The sequence below is a fragment of the Dermacentor andersoni genome, chromosome 1 (assembly GCF_023375885.2).
Source record: "Dermacentor andersoni chromosome 1, qqDerAnde1_hic_scaffold, whole genome shotgun sequence".
Classification (NCBI taxonomy): Eukaryota; Metazoa; Arthropoda; class Arachnida; order Ixodida; family Ixodidae; genus Dermacentor; species Dermacentor andersoni.
Genome location: NC_092814.1, coordinates 196,236,773 through 196,249,543, shown reverse-complemented (window position 1 = coordinate 196,249,543; position 12,771 = coordinate 196,236,773). Strand labels below are relative to the sequence as shown.

Here is a 12,771-nt window from a genome sequence, read left to right as displayed (position 1 = left end):
CTTACTACTCCATAGCGCCTTCGGTGATCGCGTGGCCTCGATGGCCGTTTTAGTTATGTGATAATTAGAGAAATTATAAAGTGCCCCAGCAATATGCATAAGGAAATTTAAAAAACCTCTTTAGTATTCTCCCTATTATTTGATGATGACAACGCTAATGCTTTATCGTTAAAGTATTGCACATTTATACACATGCCTGTTCATCTGGTGTATGCGACTATCTTGTTACGACGCCGCGCACACGTTGCCTTTCGTACTTCACATAGCGAGTATGCAACTCGACCTCTTTCCCTTCGTTTTTCTTCACACTTGTCATTGCGATAGGTTGAGAAGTTATACAACTGACACTGAAGTGTATCATCTTAGCAAAATCAAATCAAACTGCACTTTATCAAATGCAGTCAAAGACCGATCATTAAGGAAATCGAGTAACCACAATTACCGTCGTTTTCTCAATATTGCATGTTCGTAATTTCCTCCTATATCTTTTGGTCTTAAATGTAGAAAGACCAGCCTTCTGAAAGTAAGGAAAGTGTTGTGTTAGCGCTGAACATACGAAAGTTGGCCTGCGTAGTCTGAGCGAAGCACCGCGCAGTTCCAACATTTTTGCTACGAGTTCAGCTGGATCAGAGTTTCACCACTCGACTATAGGCTAAGCGGGAATAAATCGTACACAAATATCGCAAGTGTGTCCAATAATTTGTGCATCATTTTTACATATGTCACCTTCACATTTGAAGAAGTAAGTGCTGTAGCGTGGGTCTCCACCCGACGGCGGTAAGGCCAATTGAATTAAACTTGTTCAGCCGTTTTTTTATTTTTTTGATGCGAAAGCGTCAAATGGCCCATTGGGCTAAAAAGCCGGCGTCTGTAGTCTGTAGCACCGATACGGCAGCGAGATTTCCACTGGCTGCGAAGCCACGTCGCGAGCGCGCCGTGACGGAGCAAAGCGGGCGAAAGGGGACACCTGCTGCCGCAGTAGCGCGCCAGGGGTTACGCGAGGGGAGAGGGCATCGGCACGACGTACGTCACCCTCGCTCTCCTTTCGGAAGCCAGCACGTGGTTTGTATTTATCTCTCTTTCTCGCTCAGCCCCACGGGACTTAGCTGCTGCGCGTACCTGCCGGCTTTGGTGGCCACTGCTGCTTCCTCGGTCTCTTATCGCTCAGGACGTCGGTGGCATGCGGCGTCGGCATCGCAGGCTGCTGCTACTTGGGGGTTCGGGCAACACGTACCTCTATGGTACATTACTAGCGCCGCAAAGCTCGAAGGAGCGGCGTTCAATTGGACATTAATGCCTTCGCATTCACAACTCATGAGAAGTGCTTGGGTGTCCACGGATTTTCCGCTTTGTTTTTTTTTTTCTATTTTTCGTGTTGGGACAAGTCTCACCACGCCTACTACGCATGCGCGCGCTTTCCGGAAGGTTTCCTGCCACCATAATACTTATAGTTCTCGAGAGATATTCGGCCATGGCGTGACGCCACTACGCGATGGTTCACTTCGCATCTTCGCCAACTAGAGCTATTATGGAAGCAGTGGTGGACAATCCTTAAAAGAGTGCTTATCGAACTAATAATCTTTTCGCCAGGTTTAGGGGCTGGGGGCGTGAAAAAGTTTATTCCCTCGACGCGAACGCCGTGTTTTCAAACACTTGCAGTTGTTAACACACACCAGCTATTTGAATCACCGTTACGCATTCTTTTTGAGTGCGCGGTGGACTACATGTAAGGGCCCATATTGTTGCTCTCCGGAGGAGCTCCGCATTAATATTGAGAATATTGTGCTCTAGAGAATTAATAACGCTGAAGTTGAGGTTGAATATTCGAGCTTGGCATTCCCAATTTACGATATCTTGAGTGTAGAGGCGGTGGTGCTCACGAGTTTGCATTTCAGTAGCGCCTTGACCGAGGATAATCTGGGCTCGTATTGCAATACGATATGCCACCATGTGTTGAAATTAACTTAACAAAGTTTATTTGCCCGAAGTAACATGTTTTCTGACGATGGTCAATATCACAAACGGTACGCGGCACTTAGAAGTGCCGAGCTTTATCGTTGTGGTATGTTCGACTGGTGTTTCCGAGCTCTCTGATAGTTGTGTGAGACAACAAAGCTTTGTTTTCACGGTTTTTGCTACAACGTGCTTGTTGTCGCAATAAAGCTTAGCCGATCTGATAAACGACCTTAAAAATGCGCAAGAATTCACGGAAATAACCCGTCGATTGTGCATTTTATAGGAATGTCAGATTTATATGCGTGCTCCGACCAAGTGAAGCATTGATGATGCTTCTGTGCTTTTCTTTCGCTGCAGAAAACGTAGACATTCTTAAGTGAATTAATGAATTGTTTCGTTCACTGAAACGCGAGCGCCAAGTTAATTATTTATTGTGTAAGACAGCTTGCAATGTTTCATGCCGTGAGACGTGCTCGCTAAATTGCACCCGCGGTTCATGATCTTGCTCTCAAAGCACTATTAACAACTCCCGGAGTTCAAGAAAACCACGTGCCTTGCCTTGCCATTAAGACCTTTGTAGTATATTTTGTATGGCCAGAAACGGGGCTAACGCTCTCGCGCAGAAAATGGTCGAGACCGGCCGAGACCGGCTGGATGAGCATCACTTCAGACGGAACACTCGCGTGTCTTGAATGTCTGGATATTGTCTGGTATTGCTGCATTTCGTCACCATCTCACACAGATACCGTTAAGGCTTCGCTTCACACAACTCATCCAGAGTAACGGGCACATCACTCCGACCAATACTACCTGTCGCGTCGTTTCCTTGCACCTTTTCGCGTCTTTCGCAATATAACTGCGTCCGCTGTAGCACAAATGCATCAGTGCTACGTCCCATGCCTTGTTATATTTCGGTGAATTTTCGCAAGATGCTCAGGAGCCGCAGCACTCTTTCAGGAAATCAAATAAACCTAGAAAACAATTTCCTCTACATATACCTTTCTGCTAGGCTCGTTTACTGGTCGTTAACCATGCATTCCAGCGACCAGCTCTTGTCTTTTCGAAAGACACGAACACTTCAACATTGTTTTTTTAAAGCATTAAATGCTTTTAGCCCTCGTTGTCGGCGACGCCCAAGTGACCTTGAGCCAAAAGCCAGAGCCATTATCCGGGTAAGTTAAAAGAACAATACGAGATCATCCGGGCAACCAGTGAAAACTTAACAACATGCGGCCTCTGGCCCCCAACCCTTGGTACAGGGCCACATTACATGCGCTAGTTACTGCCTAAACAAGTTCCAAAAGTTATTGCTTCCAAGTTTTTCCTAATGTTTATTCACAATGTAACTCGAGCAGTAACTTCTAGTACGCTGAAGTTTCATTTGTCATTTCCAATAGCGACGTTCAACATGCAGATACAGGGTACTATACCCTTCATTGTAATATTTTGCCGCTGAGACAGGGTTGCCTGTGCTCTGTTGAACGCCAGCGGTTCGTGAGTTCCGCGGCTCGGGTTTTGCATCACCTCGAGAGATGGCGCCACGCTGCGTGACGCCTCCTTTAGGCGATTTTCTTCTGCTAGCGGGGCAGTGCACTCTCTACCTGGCGTCTTTCGCTGCCTGTTGTGCCGCCTTCAGGCGGCTTTCTTCTTCTAGCTGGGCAGCGTCTATATGGACCAGTGCACAGTATGGCGTGATGCGGTGTGGTGGGGTGTGCCGTTGCGAACATGCACTACGCTCATTTTAAGATTGTGGCTAGTAACATCTCCAACCAATCTGCTTTGCAGGTTGCCCTTTCATGCTTACATCTACTCTTGATTACGGAAGAACCAGCAATTTTTTTTCTTCGTAATCTGCTGCACCACACAGGCACGAAACAGTTCATTTCTTTTGTGTACGGTCATGAAGCACCGATGAAAAAATTTAGTGCCATTCCACTCTGTGAAGGTGTATGACCAGCTTCTGGTTTTCTTTCAAGGATATATTCTGAAAAGGCTGTTTTTATAACTTCACTTGGAGGACTATAAACGGCAGCTCTGCACCTTTTGGAACGCAGATGGGCCCCTCAAAGGGGCTACCCAAGGAGATGATCTATAGCCCTGCAGTAACTCCGTAAAATGTGGCACCTAAAGTGACATGCTCCAAAGAGAATTAATTAATTTCGTTCAAAAGCAATGCGGTGGCGCAACGCATGGCTCGAGAGCTTACGGACTGAGCCTCAGTTAGCCCCGCCTCACCATTTACCAACGAGTGGGAGTTTGAAGATGGAATGACCAGATTTTACGAAATTACACAACACCATAGATTGCAGAGGCGCACATTCCCGCCGCCACTCACAAGATTAAGCAAAAATCAGTCTGTCGAATGACGGCAGACACAAACCAGATCCTATCCGAGTCCAGCTATCGTGCGCCTAATACACCCAGATTTATACACGTTTGAAAAGTGCAGGCATTGTTATTCTGGAGCCACCCTATAGAATATACCATGGTAATGTACGGCTATAATGCACAATAACGGTGATGCAGCTTCAAACAGCGACAGCCTCCGCGCGCGCTCGGAGTCTGCGTTGCTCAGCTCGGACCTGCAGCACCAACTTTGGGCCGTCCAGCGAGCCGAGGAAGCCGCCAAGGGCCAACAACCCTTGGCCGAAACCTAGGCAGAGTCCAACTCGCACCAAACCCGGGCCACTCGCACCAAATCACAGGCCACTCAATAAAGTTAATTGAACGAACGAATGAATGAATGAATGAGTAGCATGCCTTTCTTTTCATTTCGCTCGACTGTTTTGCCAAATTCCTCCCAAACATGCTATTGTCCGGTAATTCAGCAAAACATTATAGCCGGTGCCTTTATCATGCTTACCTCTTTCATACTTTTCTTTTTTTTTCTGTTCGGGCAGCTCGCGTACTTGCGAATGTATGCAGAAATGCATATAAACGGCAGTCATAAGCAAGAGTTCTTCCTCTACTTCGCCGGAACAGCGAACGTTGAATTGTCTCAATGACGCGGCTTTCAGGGTGTCTCAAGCAAATTGTGTAATTGTGTTGCCTTAGGTCACTGGCATACCGCAGGTGAACGTACGTTCCCTTTCAGATGAACAAACACGCATTTCTGACAGTTCAATGGCATTACCTACTATCCTTGCGCTGATAAAACATGGGTGAATATGCGTAGCTCTGGAATTACCGGGCACTCTCCGCTACACCTCATTCCACACGCAAATCAATCTTTCCATGACGCGAATTCCCTGCATAGATACTACCCTATTACCCTTGCGTTCGTAAAACATGAGCGAATAAGCGTAGCTCTGCAATTACCGGGCGCTCTCCACTACACCTCATTCCACACGCAAATCAATCTTTCCAAGGCGCGAACTCCTTGCAGAGCGTTCATTGCACTGGTGTTTCCAAGAAAAGGCTGCCGCCACCACACTTGACCATGTAGTGGGCATGGTGTGATCGTGCCCAATAATAGAACTCACGGTGAAGTTCGGGTTGTGACCTCATCCTGTCTAAAAGTGCGGTGGCTCCATAGCCTCGTCTATGCGTAATTGTCTACACCTTATTTTGTCTATTCAGATTCCGAACCGGCTTTCACTTTCTGCTTTCCGACCGGGATTTAACCTTCCAGAGCAGGCGACCGGCGCGAGGGAGTCAACAAATGGGTCTGCGGAAAACACGGCGTCTCCGAAGGACACGCATGCAATGACGCCGAAAGAAAAAAACAAGCCGCGCTAGCATCTGCCCCCGAACACCCCTTTCTTTTTCTTTCGTCTATTTGCTCGAACTGCCGCTCGCCACTTTTCGCGCCGGCGAATAATATAGATGGTGCGCTCTTTGCGAGCCCCTTTATCAGTCCCGAATAGCCCTTTCTCTTTTCTGACTATAAGCTGCACCTTGCAGGGGAGAGTGAATAGCGAGCGAATCAGGTTGGCTTACTCTAATGAGAAAGATCGAACGAGGTGCCCTGGCTGATAACGCACGCCGCGGTGGACATTGAAAGGCAAAGTAACCCCGCGTTCGATGCTCACGCCTGGCTGTCATCGGAGAGGAGAGATTCGCGAGAGTCGCGACAGCAGAGTAACAACAACGGAGCTTTCGAGGGCTCTCCTTTGAATATAGAAATTGTGCAATAGGTGGCGGCGGGTCTCTCGTCTAACGATGCTACTCATCGTCTACGCGTTCATCGGGGCGTTATTGCTCGTGGTGACTGCAGTTTTGGCAGCGCACGTGGCCCGGTACAAGACATGGAAGTACGTGAAGCACATGCCGGGGCCTGACGAGACGATCCCGATGCGCACGGTGCTCCAGGTGCAGCTTAAGGCGTCAGCGATGAAAGACGTGCTACCTCCAACTGTTGGTGAGTGTTGTCGCTCAAAACTGTACCGTTTCTGAGTGTGCTCGTTTGTGCGCTTTTTCCTCTCCACCGAGTGTAAAGAAATGTAAGGGCGGAAAGTTTTCGTTGGATGAGAGAACGAGAATTCGCCGCCGCCTGCGACGAAGGTACATGAATGTATTGTCTGTTGGCTGCGTGGTCCGTCTTTGTCGCGCTGTTTGTTAACAATGAAGAGCGCGCAACAATCAAGTCGAAATGGTGACTGCTAATATTTTTTCTATCAGTACAGCCTTCTACTGTGCTATTTTCTTATGGTGTACACGTTCTTAGCGCATCGACATTCTTGATACAGAATGAATCATGACGAGTACAATGATTTAAGTACGCAGTCACAGCTTTAGATGAAAGTTCAAAAGGTAGCTGCTGGATTACAGTGTTCTAATAACGTTTACTCCTACTGCTCCGAATGACTCTTGAGCTCATCCAACAACTCCAGTTTCAGCAAGACTTCCTATTAAGTTCCACCTAAGGGCGATGATGAAAAGAATACGATTAGAATCACGCATGGGGTGTAAGGTTATTATACCATATAACTTGTTCGAAAACAGAAATGTAGTTCGTGGTCTCTCGCATATAGTGGCAAATGAGAATCCGAAACTAAAACCCCTTGTAGGTTTCTATACAACCTCAAGCTACGTACTTATGCTAGCCTACACGTCACGTCCGCTATACAGCTCCAAATGCTGAAAACGAAGATCCAACACACTACAATTCTTAATTAATACAATTCTACTCAGCCCACATTTTTTGCACTCGTTTGCGCATTAGAAGCCAGAGTAAGAACGAACGTTTGCTACGCCTAATATGAATGCACTAATGTGTATACTAGCAGCTCAATATAGTAGCCACAGAACAGTAGTGTAGCCAGTAATATTTCTCGTGGAGAGAGGGAACGCGCTTCACCGAAGACCGTGGGGAGACGATAATACTAAGGAATTTTGGGGGAGGGGGCAGGTGGCCGGTGTGACCCCCCATTGCCACTACCCCCCCCCCCCCCCTCCTCGGCTAAGCCCCTGCCACAGAAGTTAGCGTCGAGGATTCCTGCGGACTCTTCAGTAGCATGAGAAAGATCTCCAAAGTACGTCGACACGTGTTGCGATACTGCTGATGGCGCCATCGGACAAAGGCGACATCAGTTCCACAAAGATTATCCGCGCTATTATATTCTTTATACGGCGACCGAGTGATAGTGACTCACACAACCGCAATGCGTTCTTAGTGCAGTGCGATATGCCATTATGCGTGCCTTTCGAGCCAATTGCAGTACTAACATTGCGGAGTTCCTCCTCAAAGATGCCATGTTTCATACCGGGGCTCCGCGGCGACCGGGAATGGCAGTTGCTCTCAAATGTGATCGACGATATTTTCACTCTTGCTCGACACGGCACAAGGAAAGCTGAGAGGAAGAAGATAGGGAAAGACAGAGAGGTTAGCCATCCTATAGGGCGGCTGGCTACCTTGTCATGGGGCAAGTGGGTGAAGAAAACTGAAGGGGATAGAAGGAAGTACAAGCGAAAATAAAGTGTGGGAGAAACTGCACACAAGCGCGATGAAGCTCAAGACAATTTTTGAAGTCTCACTCAGTTGACATGTCCTCAAAAAGAACAACAACGCGTTGAACGCCTTTTGTGCTGAGAACGATCTGGATCCATTATACTAGAGTTGTGTCTTCCGGCAGCAATTTTCCAATCTATCTATTGCGGTCAAGAGCTCTTTTCTTGGAGCTCTATTTCATCTAACGAGCGAATCACATAACATTTGCATTTTATTTATTTGCAAAATTAGCCAATATTAATAATCAACTCCGCTAGCCATAAATTTAAAGAAATACTTCAAATGGAGAAATTTTAGAGCGTTCTATATATAGGAAACGTCCGACTCAGCGGTATGCACATTTGTAGCTGTTACGCAACCACCTTCTTCTTACGCATTATAATGAAAGCCCAGGAAATATGAAAATTATCACGCGACTACGCGTTTGCTCGCCGCGATTACGGTGCTTTGAATCGCACGGCGAATAAATAAACAGTGCTTTTAAGCAAGTGCGCTGCCACAGAGAAGGTGGAATGGCAGCGATGATTTCAGGTTCTTCAGAGAACCATCGCTTGTCAGGAGGGGCTATACGGCAGTTTGGAGTGTGCAGCGAATGTATGCTGACACCATTCGGTAGAGGAGCCACGACAGTATCACGACATTTCGAAAGCTAACACACGCACCCATGTATCCATGTTTACTTTAGCGCAATGCGTTCAATCAAGAGAGAGAGAGAGGGTGACATAATGATGCCAGGAATGTTTACCAGTCAAGGGTCCGGTTGGCTACCCTATACTGGGGGAAGGGAGAAGGGGAATAGAAAGAAGGTAAAGACAGATAGGGGTATGGAGACGTGAACGAACAGTACTACATAGTCAATGGCGCTCGTACAAACCAGACGTTCTCAGAAAGCACAAAAGTGCCTTCAAGCTCTGTTCAGGGCCATACGCGTTGCAAGGTGCACGTGTGATCTCGCAAACCGGTGGTCCTCCAGGTCCAAAGTTGGGGTACGATCTTGTAAAGGTACGAAAAGTGATGACTGCTTACAAAAGGGCGATTCTGACCAATCGCGTGAAAACAAAGTAAGCTTTCCGAACCGCTATAAGATAGCACCCCTTAACTCATTTGCCTCAAGATTGGCGGTGGATTTAGTGACCTGAAATCGGAGCCTCTGTTACTCTGCTACTTTCTGCTACTGTCTATACTGCTGTCATCTGCTACTGTCTTGTGTTCCCTCAGTATTGCGCCGTCCTCCTACTTTCGCACCATGAACCAACTAGCCCAAGCCGCAACCCTAGCATGCTACTCAAAGCAGTTTCCTCCGCTGGCTAGTCTCTATATTACTTCGCTGCTGATGGCACGCGTTAAGTTTAAGCGCTCTTTCCCATAAAATGCCACGTCTGTTATTTTCGAAAGTTAAACCAGTACCTATCGAAGCCAATGCCTGCGTTACTGCCCTGTCACATTTCTAGCATTCATATGTGATACAATTGAGGGCACTGCGATTGCGGCGCGAGAACAAGTAGTAACGTGGGTATTTTCATATTTCACGGGCTTTTCTTAGGGCGTGAAAAAAGACGATTGTGTAATACGTACGAATTTAATAGTGCCTAATCGGAAGTTTCCTAGAACGTCAACAACTTCCTCATTAGAAGTTTGTGTATAAATACAAGACAGGCGGAGTTCATTTTATGGACTACTAATTATCCAACTAAAGAAAACGCAAAAAGATACTTGTAATTTGCTCGATAATGTTACCAACAAGATGCTTTTAATCGCATCCTCCTGTAACGCCTCCGAACATTTTAAACCTTCGCTAAAGTTAGCATGGCGATTCTGCATATGTGTATGCTCATCTGGACGGCGAAGAAGCAGAGAGTCTTGGAAAGAACACCGAAGAACTTGCGCTCTGAATCACATGACCGATCCGCTATATTGACTACTATGTTGCGTCACTTCACTGTAACTCGTCCCTTGTAAATGTGTTTTCAGCCCCTGTATTCCAGTTGCAATATTCTCCCAAAAATAACAGAGCTAATGGCGCACGGGCAGCTGTTGCTTGGCCTCAGTAATGCACAGCATACTATGCGCCCCTAGTGGTTGTCAGGAGGTGGTGCTGTTGATATGCTTGGGCATGCGAGCATTCGTTGCTACAGTGGGTCTTATCATAAGAAGCCAACAAACAAAGACACCAAGGACAACAGAGGGGAAATTATTTGTACTTACTAAATGAATTAAAGAAATTATAAATAAATGGAAATAAAAATGGACGAAAAAACAACTGTCCGCAGGTAGGATACCCCACCTGCAGCCAGTTGTTTTTTCATCCACATTTATTTCCATTTATCAATCATTTTCTTTAACTAATTTAGTAAGTACAAATAATTTCCCCTATGCTGTCCTTGGTGTCCTTATTTGTTGGCTTCTTATTATATGATTAATAAAGAATGGGCCCCTCGGTTCCTTTTGTTCTCGTTCATAGCGAGTCTTGGTGCAGGTGGCACACCATTTGTTGGATCTGTTCATTATTCTAGGCAATGTGGCAGGGAAATTAGCTCACCATGTTGTGAGAACTAGTGGCTGTCAGCATATCATGCTTATATGGCTAAGTGCGTTAGCGTGCGTTTTGAATATTTGTGCTGTGTAGGTGGCGCACCTATTTGTACCATTTACGCCCTGTTGTATGCACTAGGGACAAGTCTTATTACTATGAAAGAGTAAATAATGCGTAAAAAGTTTTTAGTGTGGTTGTATTTACCCACATTCACTGAATTTGCGTCATAAAAGAAGTGGAAGTGAAGGAGGCAGCATTGGTGGTGTTTTGAACGAGAAAGGAAAAACGAAAGGCACAATAAATTATCACGTAATTCTTCTGGCAGCCTTTTCAACGATAAGGACACGCTCACTAGTGGAAACGACTTTGAGATCACTGTAATGTCTGGTGGAAAGTGGCGAAGTTGTCGGGGTGTTCATATATGCTCCAGTACGAGCTTAACCTGTATTTATTCTGATCAATTTAGGCAAAAAAAAAATATGGGTAATGTGGGACCTACAATGACACCTGCTGTGGTGGCGTAGTGGCTTTGGTGTTGTGCTGCGAAGCCCGGCGCGGGATCGAATCCCGACCGCGGCGGCCGCATTTCGACGGGGCCGAAATGAAAAAACGCCTGTGTTCTGTCTATTGGGTGCACGTTAAAGAAATCCTGGTAGTCAAAGCCAAGAAATTTTTCCGTTAATGGAAAGTTAATGCGTCCTGTATTCCGGCAAGCGCGGGCGGTTTGCCGTATGAGCGGGGGCGTAAACGTGAGCGGCCAAATCGGTGGCGCCTGCTGGTGTCGCAAAATTCAAGCAAATGCAGAGCAAAGTACTAATTCTTGGCTGCTGGTGTAAATATTCGACAGTGGCGTAATCGTGTTCATAATTACGACGCTGCTGAAAATTTGCACCATCATCGAAGTAGAATATACTTGGTTACTGCAATATTAGATCTGTTTTTGTCTGGTTGAGTTCTACGACAACAGGTGGCTGCACCTCCCCAGCCGCTTACGTTTATGCCCCCGCTCATCCGTCAATCAGCCCAAACCGACCCCGTTTGCCGGAATTCCGGACACGCTAAAATTCCAATTACACCATGGACGCTATAACGTAAAGCTGTTCCAAACTTTTCTATTCTAATTCTGGAATCAACCTCCACGGTTGGTCAAAACATTTTCGAGCCACTTCCAACTTCGCATATCTGTCACGCGGTATCACGAAAACCGCGATAGCTCCCCATCTGATATGACGTGTACACACAGATTATGCATGATTAAACCGAACACCAAAAAAAAATTATTCCTGATTCAATGCCTTTTCGCCATTAGCCCTCTGGTATTCGTCAAACGTTTTCGAGTTGCGCCCACTTCGCCTATCTGTCACGTGACGTCACAAACCCGCGAAAACTCACCGCGTCAATGTGGCGTGTACGCGTCACAGATGCAATAATATGCCGAACAAAACTGAACATTTTTCTGAATAGCCAGAGAGTCCCGTTCCAAAAGGAATAGAAAATGGCTGCCCGCCGATCGCTCAGGTACTCGCTACTCGCACTTGCCGGTGAGCATGGATTTATTTCCTTATAGAAGCTTTTTGCGTGATAGTAAAACGTTATCGAGCCCTTTCGGCACGTATACGACGTCGCTCTGCCAACTGTTCCTTGCTGAAAATCCATTTTAGCGGCATTCTTAACCTTCCATTGCACGCCGCCGTGATTTCCGATCAGCCACCGCAAGCTAAGGGGAAGCGGACCAATGGCAGAAGCCGGCGCCACACTCTTCATCCGGTTACCTATTTTGACTGCGCTGGCTGGGCCCCATTGAAACCCTCTCCACTTCAGCGCGCTCCTCGCCTCTTGTCAGTCAATTAAGAAAAACCACTAAGTGTAGGCAATGTTATTCGTTTTGAAAGCGAACTAAGGTGAACTCATATGCACGAGGAGAGCGTTCAGACAACGCTGCGGGTCACCGCCCGATGCTTGCATCTGCGGTTACATAAATTTTATGTCAGGGGAATGGAATAAAAACAGATTGAAATAGTTTTACGTTATAGGGCCCCATACCTCGCTTATAGCTGCCCCAGTAGAACGGAGTCCACGCATACCTTGTGCGGCATGACAACATTGTGTATAGCCGAGCTGTTGCTGAAGTTACGCGGAACAAAATAAAAGATTTCGCCAATAATTTTAGCAAAAAAATGAGATAACAATTCCAGCAGGGCGTTCAGAACCCTATCGTCATCACTGGCATCTGTGTGCCACTTGTGCGAAAATTTAAAGATGTGCAAGTGAGACGTAGCTGGACAGAACCAAGATAATACTGTGTGCCGTCGTTTGAAACAAGTGAGATAAT

The 12,771-nt window shown here is 46.5% G+C and overlaps 1 protein-coding gene across 3 annotated transcripts in view; it reads left to right on the top strand.

Annotated features, from left to right (window-relative positions):
- Window positions 1-12,771, top strand: part of LOC126546976 (cytochrome P450 4C1-like) — a 72,332-nt gene that overhangs the window by 22,330 nt on the left and 37,231 nt on the right. For 2 of the 3 annotated variants that reach the window (XM_055062930.2, XM_050194719.3), the window contains exon 1: window positions 5,526-6,316. In XM_055062930.2, coding sequence (XP_054918905.1) covers window positions 6,118-6,316 — 199 coding nt within the window. In that variant the 5' untranslated portion in view covers window positions 5,526-6,117. Of the gene's footprint in view, window positions 1-5,525; window positions 6,317-12,771 lie in introns of those variants that run through there. The other variant, XM_055062929.1, reaches the window with a different exon arrangement.